At 38.0% G+C, this 21,789-nt stretch overlaps 3 protein-coding genes across 5 annotated transcripts; 1 reads left to right on the forward strand and 2 right to left on the reverse strand.

Moving 5' to 3' along the window:
• Positions 1 to 134: 134 nt before the first annotated feature.
• On the reverse strand, positions 135 to 6,103 carry prpf19 (pre-mRNA processing factor 19). Its single transcript, XM_005795294.3, has 16 exons — positions 5,923 to 6,103; positions 5,592 to 5,741; positions 4,915 to 4,991; positions 4,535 to 4,676; positions 4,306 to 4,379; positions 4,137 to 4,202; positions 4,008 to 4,049; positions 3,822 to 3,896; positions 3,651 to 3,726; positions 3,430 to 3,539; positions 3,172 to 3,327; positions 3,025 to 3,094; positions 2,776 to 2,949; positions 2,184 to 2,266; positions 924 to 1,029; positions 135 to 838 (listed from the first exon to the last, which is right to left on the reverse strand). Exons 1-16 carry the CDS (start codon positions 5,939 to 5,941, stop codon positions 741 to 743), a joined length of 1,518 nt encoding a protein of 505 aa, XP_005795351.1. The 5' UTR covers positions 5,942 to 6,103; the 3' UTR covers positions 135 to 740.
• Positions 6,104 to 6,851: 748 nt separating this feature from the next.
• Positions 6,852 to 13,953, reverse strand: LOC102232169. Its single transcript, XM_005795296.3, has 12 exons — positions 13,842 to 13,953; positions 12,749 to 12,910; positions 12,310 to 12,372; positions 11,050 to 11,064; positions 10,833 to 10,963; positions 10,260 to 10,395; positions 9,735 to 10,019; positions 9,238 to 9,576; positions 8,975 to 9,156; positions 7,990 to 8,091; positions 7,801 to 7,899; positions 6,852 to 7,729 (listed from the first exon to the last, which is right to left on the reverse strand). Exons 3-12 carry the CDS (start codon positions 12,359 to 12,361, stop codon positions 7,508 to 7,510), a joined length of 1,563 nt encoding a protein of 520 aa, XP_005795353.1. The 5' UTR covers positions 12,362 to 12,372; positions 12,749 to 12,910; positions 13,842 to 13,953; the 3' UTR covers positions 6,852 to 7,507.
• On the forward strand, positions 13,886 to 21,577 carry LOC111607014. Of its 3 annotated transcripts, none has more exons than XM_023328748.1 (12): positions 13,886 to 13,978; positions 14,373 to 14,425; positions 14,523 to 14,565; positions 15,302 to 15,505; positions 15,760 to 15,889; positions 17,085 to 17,354; positions 17,450 to 17,737; positions 17,833 to 17,975; positions 18,059 to 18,103; positions 18,298 to 18,414; positions 19,037 to 19,225; positions 19,322 to 21,577. In XM_023328748.1, exons 4-12 carry the CDS (start codon positions 15,497 to 15,499, stop codon positions 19,499 to 19,501), a joined length of 1,371 nt encoding a protein of 456 aa, XP_023184516.1. In that variant the 5' UTR covers positions 13,886 to 13,978; positions 14,373 to 14,425; positions 14,523 to 14,565; positions 15,302 to 15,496; the 3' UTR covers positions 19,502 to 21,577. The 3 variants fall into 3 exon arrangements, with proteins under 3 accessions (XP_023184516.1, XP_023184514.1, XP_023184515.1); XM_023328746.1 differs by having other exon boundaries at positions 15,302 to 15,450; XM_023328747.1 differs by lacking the exon at positions 13,886 to 13,978 and adding an exon at positions 14,004 to 14,022 and having other exon boundaries at positions 15,302 to 15,450.
• Positions 21,578 to 21,789: the final 212 nt, after the last annotated feature.

Genomic DNA, 21,789 nt, shown 5'->3' on the forward strand with positions numbered 1-21,789 from the left:
TATTTTCAAATGATTTATTAGCAGGAGAAAAAAAAAAAAAAACTTATCCAAACCAACTTGCCCCCATTTGAAAAAGTACACTTGCAAGTAATAAAGTCACTGATTTGTGTAGAAAAATTTAAATGTAGACAACATAACTTGAAAAAGATATTTTATTTTATCATCAAAGGCAGAAGTGTATCAGGTACAACAGTAGGTAATGGCAAATGTACAACTGAAAAAAACGTTAAAAATGGAACAAAAAATAATGACAAATCAAACAAGGTGGAAGGCTAAAAACAAATAAATCTTCTACATCTGTTGGTGTTGTTTTGCTGTAGGATCACTACAGATTTAATTTGATCTTTCCCTACAGATACAGTAATGAAGCTGGTCTACGTTAAAAAGCAAAGCTGATCATCACCAGATATAGTTGTGTAAAGAGCACACTGAACTGTTTCACAATCAAATTAAAACCTCCCTAAAAACAAAAACAAGAAATAATAAAATCAATAAAACCAATTGGCAAACAGGACAGAAATTTCCTGTTCACTATTGTTCTCAAAACCAACAAACAAGTTATGTTTTGCTCACACTGTTGTATTTCTATGTGCTTGCTTTCCTGGATATGAAGACAAACACAACATCAGAAGTATAGTTAACATTGACTTTTTTTTTTGCAAATGACTGTGCTTGGAAATGTTACTCAGTTACATCTCTCTCAACTGTCCTCCCCTGTTCATCCTGAATTTCTTTTCTTTCTACAAACTGTAAAATCGGAGACTTCTGTCCATTCCTGCAGATGTCAGGAACTTGGCATTTTCTCCGAAGGAAACTCCAGTCACCAAACCAGTATGGTCTGAAAGGTAAACAGAAACATTTATGGCCACTTGAATATACAGATTTACTGTCACAAACAGATGATTGGGATTTCGTCTCCTCACCTGTGAAGTTGAGCACCTCAGACCACTGCTTGCAGATGTAGACACGGATGTCAGACCCGCCTACAGCCAGGTAGGTCCCGCTCTGATCAAAGACCAGAGACTTCACCTGAAAGAGAAACAAAAACTAATCAGTTTGAAAAAAAAAAGTCCAGAAAAGAAAACTACAAAAAGTCGAGTGCTGCAGCTCCGAAATGCGTTTTCACTTGGTTACTCGCAGCTGAGAGGACAGAGGTTTTCCTAGCATTTTTATTGTAAACACTGAGCTAAAGGCAGAGTGTGTGGAGCTTAAAATAAAAACATGCCTAGTGGAAAACAGCTGGATCGTTTCAGAACTGGAAGCAGTTCACTCAGTCTCTTAACTGATTAAAATGCTTCTGCCAAGGACACTTTAAAAGGCCTCAGTGCCCAATTTAGAGATTTCACTGACAGCACTATATTTTACGCCGTGTACTTATGAAGTGTTGAAATATTTCACGTTTTTTACTGAAATAAGTAAACAAAACAAGAAAAAACATTCACAATGCATCACCTCCAACAGTAAATGCATCCATTAATAAACAGTCATGCGAAAAACACAGATAATGTTTAATGTTTAAATACGGCTCCTTTTGCTTTTAATATGTTCTACTCTCTCCACTTGCTTAGAATCAGGTTTAAATCATCTCTCTTTCTGTGACGGCGCCTTTCAGAAGGCGCCGTCACAGAAAGAAAGTTTCTCCTCATTTGGTCACATTACATTAGAAAGAAGAGTTTCCACTGCAGCACTGACTGTGTGTTCAGGGTACCAAGAGAACCTCTGCTCCAGTTTCAAGCTTTTAAAAATGGTTCTCTTCTTGTACCAGCTTCCCTTTCTCTGCATCATCCCCACCACCATGTGGGGAATTGATTTATACAGCGTTAGTGACTTGTTGCAAACCAACAGCCTTGCTAATCTTTTCACAAAGCAGCTATATTTTATTGGGACTAAAACATAGTCAGGTCTAACTTATTACAAATGTTTGTAATTAGGTTAGTTTCAAGGTTGTTAGTGAAACTGATAATAACAACCTTAAAGACTTCATTTCTAATTTAGAAAACCTACACAATTTTTCTTCCAAGTCACAATGAAGGATGAGTACTTCTGTAAGCAACCAAAATATCATACTTTGTGGATGAGAAATGAATACTGCTCCAGACAAAGTCTAGAAATACTTCACGTCAAACACAGCAATTTCTCAACACTGACTTGTTTAAGAAAAGAGAAATATTAGCCATTTTTACCTCATAGTTGTTGTCCAGAGATATAGTCTTAAAGTTCTTCAGTTTCCTCAGATCCCACAGTTTCACAGAGCTATCCTGGGCACCTGAATAAAAGAAAAGAAAAAAAAATCTTTTTCAAATAAAAAGTGCAAAAATTCAGAGAGCATTCAAAGATATATAGATACTTTGTTACAATGTATGGGAGTAAACATTCACTGTGTAACTTGTGTTTTTCCTAAAACAGACATAGGTCATCTTTACATAAAAAGGAATCACAAAGTACACACTCAGCAAGATTTTAGCCAAATACTTGATAGGGTGGACATGGCATAGTTATGTTACTTTAAATAAGATTTATCAAAAGCAGATACACTTACAGCTAGATTGTTTATATTTTGATCTCTGAATTTAATCTTTTAAAACTACATATCAAATGTCATGCAGACAGCCTTCAACTGTTCACTGCTAAGCTATTAGACTAAAGATGCTGCATAAAAGGCATTGTGTTGTGTGAAGTATGTCCTGATATCTAGAAATGTGTCTGAAACTTTCCAGTTCTAATGCAGAGTCGAAACAAAACAAAACAAAAGATCAATAAAGTGCAAAGTGGAACCTGTGGCCAGGTAGTATCCGTTCTCAGAGAAAGCGATGGAGGTCACGGGTCCGGAGTGGCCCGGGAAGTTGGCCACGTTGGTGCGCTCCTTCAGATCCCAAATCTTGATCTGGGAGTCGGCCGTACCGGTGCCAAAAATGAGACCATCAGGGTGGAACTGGGCACAGGTGAGAGCTGTGGAACCAAGAGCAGAATAATCAGTGCCCACCTGGAGACTTGACACATACAACCATCCACAGAGACACTTACCACAGCCAGCACTCTCATCAGTGACTTTGGTGAGGACTCGACCAGTTTGGATGTCAGAAAAGGCCCAGTACTGAAATGAAAAAACACAACCAGGTCAATATAGTGAAGCAGTAGAACTTTGAGGTCTGTTCATCCAGCAAAACCCACCTGATCCTCAGAGGAGCTGAGCAGGTAGTCTCCTGTAGCATGCAGAGACAGTCCGGTGACTCCAGCTTCGTGGGCTCGCACCACCTGAATGCAGTTGCCGCCGGTAACGGACCACACACGGATGGTGGCGTCAGGAGAGGCAGAGAAGACCACGGACTGGAAAGGAAAATAGGTTTGAATAAAATTCTCATCAGACATCTCTAAAGATCCAACTATTCTTTTAAATAAAAGTCATAAACTCATAAAGAAGAAAGTCACCTGGGATGGATGGTAAATGACCGAGGTGACCTTTTTGGCATGACCTTTCAGGGTTGCCACAATCTGCTCTTCGTTCTTGTCGAACACAACCACGTTCTTATCAGCACCACCTGGAAACAAAACAGGTTTACGTCAGAGTCTTCAGGGAATTAAAAATGTGCCCTAAAATTACTGGTTAAATAATAAAGCAAGCAAAACAACGACAGATGCTTTCAGCGTACCAGTGAGCACTTTGTTGGTGTCTGAAGGACACACATCCAGGGACAGGATACCAGGAACGCTGGCGCTGTGAAGGCCCTGCAGTAGAACCAGAAGGAGATTGTGGCCGTCAAAGACACTAAATTATCCAGAGAGGGCGCCAAGCTTCATGACGAGACCAAATCCACACTTACAGCATGCGAGGCCACTTGGCGATACTTGCTGAGGTCTTCAGCTCTGACCAGCTCTTCTGGGACCGTTTTTCCTCTCTAGTGAAATAGAAGGAAATAGAAAGATAAAGTATAGAGCTTACACAACATGGAGCGCTGACTGCACCTCCACTTGAGAAAAAAATGCTACATAAGAAGACGCAAAAATACCTTCTTTCTCTCTGTGGTGAGAATAGTAGCTTTGTCTTGAAGCTGTGAATGAAAACACAATTAAACATCAGAAAAATTAAAAACTGTAACTGTAAACTGAACTCTGAACTGAAGTGAGAAAGATCTTACCTTCTGGATGATCTCTGGGGTCATTCCCACCTGTTCGCTGATCTCCATTGGCTCTCCACCGCCACCCTAAAAATGGAAGGAATAATTCATCCTCATTGAAATAAAAATAAATCATGAAGATGAGGGACTATTATTAAGACCCTTTACTAGTAAACTCCAAGCTACTCACAGCAGCAGCTGGCTGGGAGGCCGGCACAGCCTGAGGAGCCACCAGTCCAGCTTGCGGTTTAAGCGTAGCAAGAGCTGTAAATTAGAAAAGAAAAAAAGTTTACAAGAGAATCTTCATAAGCAAAACAAGAAGTTTATCACATTTATCAAACACATATTGTCACAAAATACAAAGCTGGTAAAAACAAACAAACAAAAAAAAACAACCCTGCTGCCAACTATAAACAGACCTTCTCTTGCAGCAGTGACCTCTTTGTTGAGTCGAGCGATGACTCTGCAGGCTGCGTCGTGCTGATACAGGGCGTGTGAGAGTTCCTGACGAGTCGTCTGCAGCTGCTGCCGCAGAGTGAAGCTATGCAGCATCACAGCATCCTACAACACAACACAAGGCAGGATCGAGTCAGCTTTTACGTTGGTTCTGAAAATACTAGTTAGTAAAAGCTGCTGACAAACAGGAAATGCTAACATGACTTTCAAAAATAACTCAAGTAACATGTACTGTTTACGAAGGGCATGTATTAAATTGCTTGTATTTCCTGTTACGTTTAAAACTTTATAGATGCAAAATAATCATTGGTGATGAAAAGCAATATCTGACTGCAGGACTCACCCACTCATCTTGAAGTGACTTGAGAATGGCAGGGATGCTTGTAGCTGATGGAGCCTTTGGTCTGATTGGATGGGTCACTGAAACAAACAAAAAAATCACAGTTTTCATTTTACATATTTGCTTATAAACAATTTTAGACATTTAACGTCATTCGATCATCATTAGTTATGAAGAATTTGTTTAATTTGGATTTGTAAACAGAAGACAGACAATGAAAAATAAGACCTTGGCAATATGGCGCCACAATGCTTAACTGGCAAGTAAATTGGCCTGACCTGAACAGCGTTGATAATCTATGTGCTGTTGTCAGGAGAAAGATGAGACACTTTGCACATGAACTAAAACCTACCGTAACACCTCAGCACATCTCACTGATGCAAACGCAGCCTCAGACAGTTCAGCAGGTTTCCATTAATTATAAATCACAGTAATATATTCCTATGTGTAAAGAATCAACATACAAGTTTGGCTGTTTTAATTTAACTATTTAAAAAATAAACTTTATGCGGTATTTAGATTCATCGTGGTACCTGGATTGGATGAATAGGATTTGATTATATATTTCCATATAATTGAAAATTAATTCAACGTGCTTTTTCGTGTAAAATACTTCAACATTACATTTGTTATGAGACTATCGGAACCCTCCAAACCCAAACTATGGCTCCGTTTCGTACCTTTGATGTCCACCAGCTGCTCCTCGGACAGCGGCTGCCCGTTCATCGGGTCCGTCCCATTCTCAGCGATGTACTTCTCGATTAGCCTTCGCTCGAACACATGATTGGACACCGGGGAGATGCACGGGTGCTCCGGTACCTCGTTGCAGACTGGGGGGAAAGTGTATTCACTTATTCTGACCCAAACTACAGCAACAATAAGGCATAAAACGCGTCTGAGAAAACTCTCTGAGGGAGAAGGCGGTCTGCATGGCGGCTAACGTTAGCCACATTAGCTACTAGCATAAGCTAACATTCTGAATCCGTCTCACGAACTGATAGTTTTACTTACTTGCACAAACCAGAGACATCTTCTCAACACAGCGCTGATACTCTCCTCCTAATAGTGAAATATGCTTGCTGCGAACCTGATAGCTTTAATTCGGTAATGTATGCCTAAGTTATGTTTGGCTAAAATCGTAAGTGGCACGCTGTCCTTTCATTGCCGCTATAAAAGGAACTGATGTTAAGTCTTCTACGCTGTTTTCCTCATACGTCAAAACTCAAACCTCTGCTTCTGCACTGCCCTCTACCGTCAGATAAATGTAATTGTTACGACACGTTTAGAGTGAATCAACACAAACCAAAATATAACCGGAATTTATTTAACTCAAAGTGTGAAATATTGTACTGTATTAGATTCATAGCATACAGACTGACATATTTAGCATAAATATTTTAGCTAGCCTTAATGATTATAGAAAACCACTAACTCAGTTTCTCAGAAAATTAAAATATACAGCAGACTGATCAAAAGGATTGCTTCACACAGATGTGTAAGCAGTATATGCCTTATCAATCTATGTTCAGTGGGAATAAAGTTGGACATGAAAATTTGGACCAAAAGCAAAATGGGTCTGTACATCTTCATTTTGTTTCTAAATTTTAAAAATTAAGTGCAAAATTTACTTCAATCTGGGCTTCAAACTTCAAAAGACTGAGCAACAATTCAGGGCTTTTTTCATTTGGCCCTCAGATGCTTCTGATGTTTCTGGACGTTAAGGTTTAAGGTGTGGTTTAAAAGAGAAGTCAAAAGTGCTTCCCAGGATTGTGTAGGCCATACATTTTTAGATTTTCATTAGTTGTAGACCATAGTCACCATAATGTGCAGAAATAAACACCCTAACCCTAATACATCACTTTTCATCATAGATTCCTAGTAAAATAAATTATAGCAATACATTTACCATTCCATTAAAGAATTTATTGAAATACACATGCACAAAAATAACTGAATATCTTTAGATATGTTTGTTAAAGATACATTTTATTTTAGAGATAAGACTTTATTAGATAAAGGATTTCTTAAAGACTTAGTTATTTTTTCCAGTACACAAGGTTCAAAGATTAACTGCTTGATTTGCTGTTACAATATTTGGAGATACATGCCATATGTCTACACTACAGTTTTCTCAAAGGTAAAACCACTACACCTGCAAACATACATAAACTGCAGGACATACGGGATATCTATAATGACGATTACTGTAGCAACAATAGGGAAAGAGTCAGTATGATGGGCAAGCACTTCAGTTCATACTATATTGATGTGAAGTGATATGAATTCTCTCTTGCAACTTTAGAGTTACACTTTTGATATTATAGCCCTGGAGATGAGAGAACACAAACACTCAGTAAATACAGTGCAGATCATATCTGTCCTGAGGATTTAGAGGTAGATAACAGTAGGATATTTTAAGAGCACCATTAACCAGTGCAAAGTGAGACAGGAAACTCAACACTTCCCTCATGGTTCAGAAATCAGTACAAACCAAAGAATTAAAACTGTGCAAATAGTGCCATGATGTCTTCTTAGAATCAATTAATGGAATTTCATCTTTACTTTGCATCTTTAACTCCTGGTCTTGGTCCCCGTTTTATAAAAAGTCCAATTTCTTCGAGGTGTAAACACTGCAGGATTCTGAGCTGTCCTCGTCTAGCGGCAACATGGAAAAGAAATCTTTTGATTTGCTCCTTCTTTGCTCGTCTCCGTCTTTCTTGATCTGGAACTGGACGCAGTCCTCAGATGAGTGGAGGCAGTCTGAGCCCCCAGGCATAGAAAAGGAAATTTTCTCGTCTTCCTCGTTGGATTTATCCAACTAGGGAAGAATAAAGACATGTTTTTAAAAAATAATATCATGTAGAAGACACAACTAAAGCTCATCCTTACCTCAGTGGTCAAATTATGATGGGGTGAGCTTCCAGGTGTTTGTCTTTGTACATCCTGGTTGTCTGCTCTCGGACTCCCTGACCCAACAGGAGTATAACCCTGTAAGTACAAACATTTAATGTTCAGATTAAATGTTTAATCTCAATATTCATTCAGATTCAACAGTTTCAATAATATTATTTGCCTTACAGCATGAACCGGACTGGGCCTAGGGGTCCATTTCCTTGGTGTTGGAGGCTGTTCGCAGTGACTATAGTAGGATGGGGGTTGTGGAAGGGGCTGACTGTACTCCTGCAATAAGAAACACAGACAAGTATGAACTCATGACATTTAAATTGACCAGACAAAAGAACTGCTTCTCTTCTCTTTTCAGTTTTAGTTTAGATCTGATTTCACTTTGTAGCAATTTCAAAAAATTTGTCCAGATCCTCAGTTCATTCCACTTTTTAATTAGCTGTGTTGGTTGTTTTACAGCTTTATTGCAAGAGCAAATTTGAAAACAGCATTTTTGATTCTCTCTATGATTAATATGATATTTAAGTCTCACTGATAATCAAGTAGTAAATACTTGAGAAGTGAGTGAGTGAGCAAATGAAGGAAAGAAAGAAAATAAAGAAGGAAGGAAGGAAGAAAGGAAGGAAAAAAAGGATGGCTAGAAATTGGAAATGTGTGGCATGCGTTTGAATTCAAACCACTTTACTCAGATACCTGCAAATAAAATCCAGTACAATCATTCAGCTTCAGTAGTTAACTATTAAATGCAGCCATCCTGTGTATAATTTAATGTCAGAAAAAAGCCAGCTGTTCTGTGAAGGCCTCAAATTTATGAGGGAAAAGGAACACAGCACACAAGTCATTGATAATTCTGTGGAGAGGTTCAAAGCAGTAAACAATTCCCCAAGCTAAATGCTAAAATAGGTTGCTGAGGCATCTAATGCAGAGAATGTCAAGGATGAGCGCAAAATGTTGGCATGACTTCATAGTACAATAATACCAACATTTGAGATTATCTGAAAAGCTAAATAAACCATATGCTATTTTAAAAGTACATCACTAAATATATCCTTACACCACAAATCGAGAACATGTATGTTCCATAATGATGTGGGGGTGGTGCGTCAGTGCGGTCACAGTGATAATAAGCAGATTTTAGTGTTGGGTCTGAATCTCCTACCTGGATGTTAACTCTTGGCGGATTAGCTGGAGGTGTGCGGTTTGTCCTGATGCCGGTAATGATCTGTGAGACGCTGCAGTTTGGGTAGCGTTTCATGAACAAGATGAAACCAGCCAGAGACACAAACATGCCAGAAGGGACACTGATGGACTTGAAGAGAGCTCGCCAAGTGGCCCTTTTTTCTGGAAGCATCACAGAAATAGGAAAATTAGGAGAAAAGCTTAAATTCAAATATCTAAATGGGGGAAACACACAATGCTCACCGATGATATGCAAGTAGGTGGAGGACACAATGTTTCCGTCCCCATCTCTGATTTCATACAGCCCATCATTCTTTGGCGTAAGTCTGGTGATAATGACATCGTGTACTGATCCGTTCCGGATGAGAGAGATGATACCTCTGTAACGCAGGTCGTGGTCCATTATCTGGCCCTCACGAAGCAGCTGGATGGGGCCGCGAGGAGGTTTGGGGTCGAAGGGACCCAGAGAGGATTCATCTGGAATTCGACTTGGGGTAAAAATGAGATGAGCATGATGGACAGGGAGAAACAAGGGTAGGTTTAGAGACTCCTTGGTGAAACGTGTAATGTTGAAGGAGTACCCTGGAAAGGTATGCAAAGTAAAAGGAGAATGGATGACAAATAAATAGATGGGAGAATATTAGGGTTAGGATGGAAGAACAAAGACAAAGCATGATTATTACCACACACAAAAAAACAAGAAAAACAACAAAAACAAATCATGTTTGGTTTCCTCTCACCGCGAACAGAGAGGGTGCTGCGAGACAGCATGTTCCCGTCATCGTCTTTTATGGTGTAGTTGCCTTGATCTGCTTGCGTCACTCTCTCTGCCACCCAGACCTTACCCCCACGCAGCAGTCGTCCCCGTCCCGCGTTCAACGTTTCAGGGTTTGTTCGGTTCCACAACACGATGGGCCTGGCCTCAGGCGGCGCACCACGAGGGGAGAACTCCAACACAGAGCCGTTTTCAGGGATGCTGTGCTCAAAGGTCTCCCCATAGTTCCTGCGGTACGGCTTAATGCATTCTGAAGACATAAGGTAGAAAGCAAGTCAGCTTAATGGAGAACTGTAGCTCAATGTCGCAGAAAAACCCATCTGTTTTACTAAAATAAAGGAATACAAATAGACCTGATAAGTATATCACACCAAATCAATCCAACATTTAAATATATCAATCCAAAGAACTAGTGACTGATAATTAATGAGTCTTGTATCAGATGAAATATATATGAATTAATTTAGCCCGAGGCTAAGAGTTGTCGCACCTGAAACAATCAGATGAACGGTCTCATAGGTGAAGCCAACAGACAGTTTATTGGCATAAAGTCCCTGATCTCTGAGAGTCACTTCTTTCAGGACTAACGTCTTATCTCTGGTCCACTCAAAACGTGGATCCTTCACCTGAAGATAAAGAGAGAACAAACAGTCCTGGTCAAAACCCTCTGCTCCTCTACATCTCTCAGAAGCAAAAGTAAATAAACAAGATGCACGTCATCTGAATAATTCATATGTAATTTATTTAAATAATTCATACAAATAATAGACTATATTAACTTTGATTGTTGGATAAATTGAAGAGTTCATTACACTTAATTTGTTAACTGGCTTTACTGTTTGGGAATGGAGTACCTCTGTTTGTTTAGAAATTACAAAATCTCTGTAGTAAGGAGAAGAACTGTGGAGGATTATTAACCATGTAAGATAGACCGGCAGAATATAGCAACAAGTATGAGTAAAGCACAGCTCTGATATGGAGAAAAAGCAATCTACTTTTTGGCTGTACTTTAACCTGCTTGTATCTTAAGCACAGGGACAAGCAGTGACACACTTCCACTCACTGTGGTTTTTTCAAGCAGGACTTGTCTCGGCCCCTCAGAGTCTGGTGTAAACGTCACAATTCTGGACGTGGAGTCCACCGGCAGTCGAAACTCCTTCCCAACACACACAGTCTGAACTTTCTCCCTTTCACCTGTGAAAGAGCAAAAACAAAAAAACTATAAGAATGAGAATGGATTCAGTAGGTGACAATTTTCAGCAACAAAAATACTCACTTACCTAATAAATCCCAACCTGTAGGGAGTATTATTAACACTATTAGTTATGTTATCAAGCACAAAGTGAAGACGTCATACAAAAGACATAAGTTAGGGATGATATTTATAGGCATAATTTGGCCTTGAGGCCAGAAGCAATTCTTAGACAGTCTTTATTTTCTAAGATCTGGTTTTGGAAAAGACCAAAATCATCTTTTAGATTAGGTTAAATACATTTATTAAAACATTTCATTAAAAATTCACAGTTTAACTTTGTTAAACTGCAACTTAAAGTTTTTGGACTAAACTTACAAACATAATAAAAATGACTCTGTGTGTAGAACAATAAGTTGTCATTTCGTTTGTTTTATATAACTATTCAGAGATAAAGTCTCTTTCATATGACAATTTCCTATCTATCTATCTATCTATCTATCTATCTATCTATCTATCTATCTATCTATCTATCTATCTATCTATCTCTTTTTCATTTACTAAAATACCACCATCTACAGTGACTATTTTATTAATAATGCACACTGACTGGGAAGATAAAGTCACTTTGAAGAATAATTGTTAGTTGGCTACTTAGTTAGTTCTAAAACACAATATCCTAAATGCACAATATGCAGCATTATGGTGAGATTAGCCAAAAACATCCCTTCTAATCCTGACTACAGTCTGAATCATTAATACACACTATTAAATATACAGAGTTCCACAGTTTAATATAGTTAAGTTGCGAAATGCTTTTGTACATCAGTCAATCCTGAAAATAAGCATGTAACGTTAATCATTAAGGCTTATTTGTGTTTGTGAATTGATACAGGACAAATTTCAGACTCATCCTGACAATAAAGAAATATATTATTGTAGCATGATTAAGTAGTATGGAGGGAAGGCCTGACTGCAGAGGATGTTGTTGTTGATGCTGTTTCTACATTGTCCGTGGTTAAGTGCATTGTGGAGACTGTCATAATCATTTTTTGTTTTGTTTGTTTGTCATGTGTTCACCCACTAAGCAAAATGATCTAACAATAAAATATCTATTCTTTTTATTTACACAGGGTGGATTTGTGGAGGCTTTAAATCAGGTTCTGATTTGGGCCCCATTCAGCTTGAGCCAGCCCTGCATTTCAATACAAATTTAAATCGGTTAAAATAAAAACAACCTACACTGACATAGTAAATGAACAACAATTATTCTTTATTTTTATTTTAAAAGGTCAAATTGAAAACTGGTCTTCAAATGAGTATAACCACAACGAAAACGCAATGTTACCTGAAGAAAGAGGAAGGGCAAATAGCAGGATCGAGAAGACGCAAGGGTGCATTTTTGTCCGTCCTGTAAAACACAGCAAAAGGCAGGTTGTTCCGTTGGTAAACATAATTGTCATTCATGCCCATGCACTCTCCGCTCTGAAAACAAGTGACCAGTCTGAACACCGCATGCCTTCATCAATCAACAAGCTGCCTGAGGAGGGGACTGACTAACGAGCTCTGTGAATTTATCTGCGCAGACAATCTCCCCCGTTAAACAAACAAACAAACAAAAATTCACAGAGCATCTGTCACTCATTAGGCTCCATCATCTGTTGGGAGACGCGGGCACTCAGGTGTCAAACATGTCCCCTTCCCCCCTCATTCAAACATCACTCACAGCGAAGCAACACGCCGATTACTGACGGTCAACAAATGATCTCTCTGTCTCAGAGGCTCACCTGCAGCCTGGATGTAAACACCCACGCAGAAATATTCCAGCGTTAATATGGATGAGGATAAGAGGATGATATAGCCTCGTCTGCAGAAAGCGCATGCGCACTGACCACCCTCCCCTGATGGCGATCGACACCGCCGTTCAGTGTTGATTCTCAGCAGCGCTGCTACACAAAAAGCACCACGTGATCCCGTTTCATGCGTCACCGCCAGCGTAAAAGGTGTATGCGTTCAACGCGCTGCACACGTCGAACTTAATTTACACGGTTTGAATTCGAGGTGCGAGGGAATTTTACAGAAAATATAAAGTCAGAGCACTGTGCAAAATGAAGCACCTGCAAGAGAATATTTAAAATAATTTACAAAACAAAAACCACCTGTATCTGTATTGGATAATAAACATGTATAAATTTAGTAAAAGTGGACAGCCAACAAATATATATAAATAAATCCGATAAAAGTCAATAATAAATCAATCTAATCTAATCTAGAAAAAAAAATCAATTAATGCAACTTTTTATCTATTTTCAGAAAATTACACGATCACCGCCCTGCATCAAAACATATTTTTATATTCCCAGACAGGTATCTGATTTTGTGATGGTGAAATAGCCGAGTTATTCTGCCATAAATATTGCCCCACATTCTTTCTTGACAATTAATGGAAAGAGATTCATACATAATAACCCCCTGTAGGTGATCGTAGATTTGGAATAATTTTAGTTTGCACCAATTTTTGTTCATTTGTACTGGTTCATATTTACATTACTTTGCCCTCTTTCAAAACAGGTGTTATGCCGAGAAACGCATGCCTGTCGAGAATTGCATGCCGTGTCGCGGGAGCGCGCATCGCTCTAAACCCTCGCATATTAATGAGAAAACGGACTGAAATATGACCTTTTAAAGATATTCGTAACATTATCACGTTTCTTTACCATGTGAGCCCTAAACGGTGGGTTTTATTTCGCAGATTAATTAAAAATAAATACGGTTTTAAAGATATTCGTAACAATATCACGTTTCTTAACCATGTAAGCCAGGGGTGCCCAAAAGTCTGTCCTCGAGGGCCGCCGCATCACATCATCCCTCCGCCCTCACCAGCCCCGCGGCTCGCTGCGCTGCTGGCGGCCGAGCTGTGCGCTCTCTCTCTGCGCCAGATGATCCCCGGAGCTGCGCGGCGTGGCGCTGTGGAGCCCTCTCCGTCTCCGTCTCTGTCTCAGCGCAGGTTGATGAAAGTAAGCGATGTAAATACTTCCGCGGGGCGTAGTCGCATCTAAAAGTGGGCATCTGACGTTTTTTTTTTTATTTTTATTTTTTTTAAGTTGGACTGTTTCCATTTTAGTTTGATATTCACTTAAAAATCTGCCGCCATATGAAGGTTGGCTAAAATAACCAACCTTAGGCATTATGTTTACCCGAAAAGGGGAGCTTCTTTATTTTCATGTTTTACATTGCTTATTATGTTGACCCTAACATGAATACTATTCGATTGTGCGCTAATTATAAATGGATTGTTCTTCTTCTATGAAATGAAGCTCAAAATTGGGACTAGACACGGATGCGTTTTGGCGGAGGGATATGTGTTAGAGTGACATGTTCTTCGATGTTTTCGTTTGTCTGTCTCGCTAGGTGTTTTGGACTCCTTCTGAAGATCTGGCCATCTGAAAAGACCGCACAAAATGGTTGTTAAGACTTATTTATTGTGTTACAAAACTTGCCTTGGGGAATGTAAGCTAGTTTAGTACATTCTAAATCTCGTTTTTCCCTATTTCTCTCCAGGACATGTTGATACTGTTGGTTACAGTCTTCTGTGCGCTCTGGGGTGAGAAAAACTTACTCATCAAACTACATTGTTATATAGTTTTATTTAAGATAAACTTAGTTCACCGTTCAAGAGTTATTTATGCAAAGGGCTTTGAACAGTTAATAATAATTCTGACAATCATCCATTTAAAGTTTTAAAAAGTATTTAGATCAGGACATTGTGTCCTGCTACCTGCCTGTGCGCCATCTAGTGGTAGAAAATAAGACAGTTATAGGTGTATCTTCCAAGTTACAGAAATAACTTGGATAAACTGTGTGCTACATATTTTTGTGAACATATGCTTCAGTGGCTTTTTTCAAAAGCTATAAGCCAGCGTACTTCTCATTAGTACTTCTGCAGAAACAAAATAATCAAAATAACATCATACTCGACTGCAATAGGGGAATTTATAATTAGTAAAGACATTAGTAAAGATATTATGAAGTGTCATTTTTAATTAAATTTTTAAGAATATTTTGAGATTAAAAAAAAATAATCCACTGATGACTCAGCAAAAATGTCTTTACTGCAGTGTCCCTAGTGGGTGTGTCAGGAAGGTTGTATATAACCATTGTTATGATAAATAAATAAAAAATCTTTAATGTGTTTTAGTTTACAGTGTCTTCAGAAAAATGTATCAAACATTCTTGAAATAATTCTCATAATTGTCTTTGTTTTTTGTTTTATCAACCTTATTTTTTTACCACGAGACTCATAATTTCCTCTTTCTGTTCACTTTTTTTTCCTTCATCAGGTCCCTCCGCTACTTTAGATAAGAAAGAAGTTTGTTATGGCCAGGACCTTGCATTTCCCGAGCACATTCAACGAAATATTCAACAAGGGCCGCTGTATTTTACTCCAAGCAATGGAGGCAAGAGGAAAATACTGATGGAAAATGGGAAGGTGAACCACCTGTTGCTGTTCTGGTGTAGGCTGGGAATAATTGTGCATGCAGATGGTGAGGTTGTCAAGTGAACTCAACACTCACAGTGTCTTTAGGTGTATTAAAAGATCAAAACCATTGCTGCTCGATTGTGTAGACTGACTGAGCCTGAGCTATTTTACAATGAAGGAATGAGGGCAAATGGGAAAACTTCTGGTTGTAGCATGACAAGATGGGAAAGATTTAGGGGCTCTGAATACTTTGAATGGCAGTGTAGCTGTTTGTGTTCTCTCTCCCAAATAAACCTGTTTGTGTTTTCTGTCTTTCAGGCAAAGGACCCACGGCTGAAAGTTGGCAAGTTTACCACCAGCCTTACATTGTTAACCAAAAAGGATGAAGGAGTTTATGCACTGACAAATGGCAGTACAATTATTGATGAGTTGCAATTGAAAATAAAAGGTGAGAACCTCATACTATTCTTTACATTGTCAAATGATGACTCGACATATGATTTTATTATTCTGCTGTGTTCTTTGATATAAACTAGATAAAAACAAAAGCTGGTTAGTTGCTTTGATCACCAAGAATCATTTCAAAAACTTTCTGCCCCTCTGTATGTGAGGAATTACCTGGTGTCTGCTATCCTTTTGCAAGCTCTACATTGGTGGTAGCCTGATCCCATTAGTTCAGTGTATTAGACTTAATGGACTTTTTGAAATCTCAAAGTTTTATTTGATGTAATTTAACCTCTCAGGTCATTTCGTGGCAGGGCTCATTAATTTAGTTTTTAATTACATTTCATCTAGAAGTTTATCAACAGTCAATGGAAACTGCTACCACACAAACCTCATCATGTTATTCTCCTGTTTATGATTAGCTTTCAGTTGCAATAAAACCTAAATCTGAGTTGACTGTTGCCCATTTAGGCACTTACACTTTTATCTGTGTGTGAAGCTGTATTGTTTTAAGTCATACAAGATCCTGTGTTTTTTTTTCCTTAAATGTTTTAACATGCTAGTCACTACATTTTGAATGGTCTTGGTGAGTCTTAAATGCATATTATAGACCTGATTTGGCTTGCTGAATAGCAGTAGTTTAAAAAGTAACTCAGAGATGTCTAATTTATACTGATTGGATTATAGAAATCTGTATATTACAAGAGTGAAAATTAATAGCTGCCCCTACTGTAGAACATACCTAACCAGTAAAAAACTATCCAGTCATGAGATCTGATTATTTAGGACAGAATGTCATTTCAGGTGTGAAGGAGGTGCTTGTATAATGTTGTCTGTTTATAGTGAATCAGTTGTGATGCATGTTACTGTTGGGTTTTAACCGGAAATGGACATGTACTCGAATCCATTTGCAGTTTTGCATTGAATTAGTTCTTTTTTGATTCTCATTATGTCTGACTAGTTTTTGCACACAGTCTTGTGCCAGTTATAAATTTTTTCCTTCACGCATTAGAGGTTTCGGTGGTCTTTCTGTACCACAAGTTTGAAACCATCATCTGTCACCTAATGTTTTTAAACAAGATCATTTAAAATCAATTCCCTGATTGAGATTTTCAAACAGAAGAACCTTTTAAAAAGCTCAACGTATTCTAGAAATATTTTTTGTATGTTTGGTTGAACTTATTAATTTTTATTTTCAGATTGTGCTGAAGAGATCATCAAGGATTACATGGATGAATGGTCTTATCGGTTACCTGTCCTGATTCACTATGTGGAATATACTTCACCTCACAATGAAGATGAGACATTAGTTCTGTGGAATTCAACCAATCCTCAGAGTGAGCAAAGAAAAGGAGTCGTCAAGAACTATTTCTGGACAATCTCTGGTGTCACTCAGGCAGACAACGGCTACTACAACTTCAGAAAAAAAGAAGGCACTCTTCGTTCAAGGATACTTCTCACTGTAAAAGGTAAAACTAGAAGCTTTGTTGCAGAATTCTGAAAGATTTTTCCATCTTACTTGCACAAATTACATACTACTCTTCACTCTTAATCTGTCAAACAGAGAAAACTCGTTACTATGATTCAAAAGGGAACGAGGATCTTCTTATTATGACTCCATGGACTAGAAGACCCTGGACCGTGACGTTTAAAGATGTAGAAACCAAACACGTAACAATAATAGAAAATGGCAATTTGGTCTGGGATGTTAACAGGTTCTCTGGGAGAATTAGCATTCAAAGTAATGGCATTAAAATAAAATCTGTAAAAGCTATGGATTCTGGTACTTATGAGTTCAGAGACCCACAAGGCAACCTGGCGTTTTCTGCCCATGTGTCCGTCGATGACCGTGGTGAGGCATAACACATTTACATTTTTCTTATTGAAAAAAAGAAATCAGTGATCATTCAAACAAATGTCTACCTTCACATCTCTGTGTTCCTACAGTCTCGCATCCCCAGGTCACATATGTTGTTGTTGCTGTCGTTGCTGTCGTTTTGGGGCTGTGTTGCTGTTTCTGTTGCAAAAGGAAATGTTGCTGTAAAAAGAACAAATCTGCAGATACAGCAACATCTGCTGTTACTTATCATGTATGTATTTATTTATCTAAATTGACTCTAAAATCAGGTGTTTTACTTCATGATTATAACTCTTATAAAATTTCCCTAAAAAGGACAAGTCTGATTCAGCTGCTTCATCACCTGCCGTGTATTATCATGTAAGCATTTCTTTTTTTGCTTAAATAGCTTTATTTTAAGATATTTTTTGTAAATAACATAAATGCATAAAATCTAACACCCACTTCCTTTCACTATAAAGGAGAACTCTGTAACACAAATAGAAAACACAGCAGAGGCAGTAAATTTACATAAAATGCTTAGTTTTATTTTAATATTCTCCTTTCAATTGCAGGGTACAAGTCAGCCAACAGGACCAAGTTACCCAATTCAAACATCCTCAATTTACACTCCTCATCCAGCAAACCCTCCAGCCTACACAGGAACTGTAGCTGTTTCCATTGAACAACCGGTAGGTTTGATACTGAAGGTCTTCTGATGATCTACCACGTTTAAAATCTCGGTTTCTGCTGCAGTTTGTAAACTTAAAACAACCTCTAGTTGTAGTTGAAACATGATTTTTTTTTTTTTAAATGAGCAACCACCAATAATCCAGCAACTTTTCAGAAAACCATTGCTGAGTTCATTTAAAGAGAATGAACTTTCTTGATGTGAGCTATAGAGAGGAGCTAAGGTAAAACATGGTAGAAGTTAACTGATTATTATAACTGTAAATTATTGCCAATAAATTACAGCAGCATCACATAAAATTCTGAAATATTAAAGCGACTCAAATTCTCAAATATCATAACATACTTGTTGCAAGCATTGTACTTCCCCCATTTTGGGACAATAAATTCTATTCTATTCTATTCTAACAATGGTTACGTTGTCTTCTTTTTCATTAACATCCAAAAAATCGGTGCCATTTCCAGTAGTTCAACATTATTACCATTGCTCTAATTAATTTAATTAATTGAAAATGGACAAAAATCCCTGTTGCTGTTTATAAATATTTATTTTATTTATTTATCTTTGCATATTTTCCTTATCTTTGCAGTAGTGACTTACTAATTCTTTTCTTTGTTCTACAGCCTTCGCAGCCTAACACCGCTGTGTACCCTCCACAACCTGCCAGTGTCTATCCTCCACAACCTGCCAGTGTCTATCCTCCACAACCTGCCAGTGTCTATCCTCCACAACCTGCCAGTGTCTATCCTCCACAACCTGCCAGTGCAAACCCGCCACAGCCTGAACCTAGTCTATATCCTCCCCTTTCTGAGGTACATATACACAGTTGCAAATCTAAGGTTAATTTTTGGTATTTCACATTTAATTGTTTTCCTGCTTTATCTTTTCTATGAAACTGCTGTTTTCAGTTTGGACCTCCAGCGTCTCAGGGATCTGCAGCAACTCCTACGTTCAGCTCAGACATGTTCTCCCCTGATGCTGAGCCGAGATTTCAGCTAAAAGGATTGGCTTTTCCCTCAGCTCCCCCTCTCAGTTCAGATGTACCGATCTGTGATGTCTACAACTCAGATAAGCTGAGCTTTTTGTAAACACCCTTCTGAACACTGTGTTGATGGAACTGTTTCAGCCTTTACTGGACGTTCATGCTTTGTTTCTCCAGAGGCCTTCTACAAATCCAGGGACCACACTGCCTAGAATAAAAAGACATAAACCACACATAATCAGGTATAGGCAGGGGCGGACTAAGGCAATAATCCACACCAGGAATTTGGTACAATTGCAGCCCACCACCAAGACTGAGTTAAATTTAATCAAGAATAAGACAAACCATTATTGGTCTAGACTAGAAGTGGAGTTTACATTGAAGCAAATAAAAATATTTCATATACATTTTAGAAAGATGTCATATGGAATAATCCTCATATATAGAGCTAACAAAGTTTAAGATGGGTTAAGGAGCTACATTGTGTCAAGTAGTTAAATAAAATTTAGCAGAGAAAGACAGCAGCTAACAAACAATGGGAACATTTTTCAAAATTTAGTAGTGCAACCATCTAACCTCTACAGTTTTAAGATTGCATGTTACAGCTGCAACAGATGGTGCCACCAAGACTGCATCAAGAACCCACCAAGGTGTTGTGCTTTCTTTCTGTATGTTGTTACGTGATGAATGTGTGAGATCACATAATCCGCTTAAACAGGATGGGGTAGGTAAATATCGGCACCATCCATTTCTCTCTTGTCAGAAAATGCATGTCATGCAATCTCACAGCACGGTGTGCATTCTGAGGTCACCCACAGAATGCACCAGATTCTGCTTACACGTCGTTATTTTACATGACATAAAACATATTTTGCAGAATAACATGGGTCTGCAGGTATGACTGCCATACCTGTGACATCTTTTTTAGGGTTAAAGGAGATGGGACTCTATAAGTCAATTTAGAGTTTTTGAAGTGGGTTGCATACACAAACACAACCAGGGTGGTGTTATTTTTTGTTCCCTATTGAGAATTAATTTAATGTAAAAGGAAAAAAAGGCAACCAGAAAATATTTTGGTGCACCCGATGGACAGTCCGCCCCTGTAGCATGCACTGACGCCAGATTCTGTTTACATGTCGTTATTTTAGTAGAGATCTCATCAGGCCAAGTCCAAAGAAGTTTTTAAAAATGTAATTAACTTCATATCATTTGTGAACTGTTTCAAGTGCAAATCCGATTCACTGCGAACACAATGATTCACTACAATTAGGGTAGCCAGTAGACGCAGCATCATAATCAGTTTGTGTGCTGGAAAAATGCAATCAGAGAAAATGTCAAACGTGGAGCTTTTTACGTTAGATTAGAAAAGGTCTGCTAGCACTGGGTATCATCAAGAACAGGACTCTCAGAGAAAAAAGGTTGTAAATCACTAAGATAATTGATGCATGAGCTATAAAATAGTTTAGGTATTTATATATATTTATTTATATATATTTATATATATATATGCACTGATTAGTAAAATGGCATTGCATTGAATTTTTACTTTTAAATTGTGTTTTCTCAGGTAAAAAAAACATTATATTTAAACTGCCATATTAACAGCTATATACCCGTAAATGTATCTCAAAGTATATTTAAAAGAAATCATTATATCAGAAATGCCTCCAAAGAAGGGTAGATGTAGATTTTTTACCCTTGTTACAGTTTTTCTATTTGTTTTTTGCTGCAAACACTACTTTCTCTGAGCCTTTTTGATGTTAGGATTAATTGATGCTGTTTCTTTTTTTTTTTTTTTTTTTTTTTACCATACTCTGTTTTTTTGTACAGCATTGGTATGTAATTTGTGTCTGTACATTATTGTTCTTTGAAACTTGTTGCTACATTAAAGGACTTAATTTTCACTTTCAATAAAGTGAAAATCCCCATTAAGGATTTTAGAGTTTGTGTGAATATAGAAATGTATCTACTTATAAAATTATTGTAAAATTAATGAGTGGTTCAACTGAAAAACTTAAGTGATGCAATTGTTGCCTTAAAAAAAACAAGTATTGAAACTTATGAAAGAAAGTTACAAAAGTTGCCCAATTGACAACTATTTATAATTTAAACTTGATATTATGAGATGAAATGACTTGTTATTGAACATTAATAAAAAAAAAACCCTGATTACTCTCTTGAAGGAGACTTACAGTTATATTCCATTTTAACTCACATAATTAAGCTACAGTTGTCTAACTAATTGCTCGTTGTTGGCTTGTACTTGTATAGCGCTTCATCAAATCCGGAGGACCTCAAAGCGGACTTCACAGTTTATTTTAGTCATGCACACTCAGATGGCGGCAAGCTGGATAGCAGCCACAGCTGCCCCTGTTCAGTCTGAAGTGAGGCTGT

Source organism: Xiphophorus maculatus, chromosome 23, assembly GCF_002775205.1.
Source record: "Xiphophorus maculatus strain JP 163 A chromosome 23, X_maculatus-5.0-male, whole genome shotgun sequence".
Classification (NCBI taxonomy): Eukaryota; Metazoa; Chordata; class Actinopteri; order Cyprinodontiformes; family Poeciliidae; genus Xiphophorus; species Xiphophorus maculatus.

Excerpts from the sequence above, each read along its gene's own strand:
- prpf19 (XM_005795294.3), bottom strand. Across the intron at positions 4,380-4,534 it reads GGTCACTGCTGCAAGAGAAG|CTCTTGCTACGCTTAAACCG; the intron begins GTCTGTTTATAG and ends TCTAATTTACAG. Across the intron at positions 4,050-4,136 it reads CCCCAGAGATCATCCAGAAG|CTTCAAGACAAAGCTACTAT; the intron begins GTAAGATCTTTC and ends TTTCATTCACAG.
- LOC102232169 (XM_005795296.3), bottom strand. The coding sequence starts at position 12,361 with ATGCACCCTTGCGTCTTCTCGATCCTGCTATTTGCCCTTCCTCTTTCT. Across the intron at positions 7,900-7,989 it reads GGCCCAGTCCGGTTCATGCT|GGTTATACTCCTGTTGGGTC; the intron begins GTAAGGCAAATA and ends TTGTACTTACAG. Across the intron at positions 7,730-7,800 it reads ATCATAATTTGACCACTGAG|TTGGATAAATCCAACGAGGA; the intron begins GTAAGGATGAGC and ends ATTCTTCCCTAG.
- LOC111607014 (XM_023328746.1), top strand. Across the intron at positions 15,451-15,759 it reads TACTGATGGAAAATGGGAAG|GCAAAGGACCCACGGCTGAA; the intron begins GTGAACCACCTG and ends TCTGTCTTTCAG. Across the intron at positions 17,738-17,832 it reads TGTGTCCGTCGATGACCGTG|TCTCGCATCCCCAGGTCACA; the intron begins GTGAGGCATAAC and ends GTGTTCCTACAG.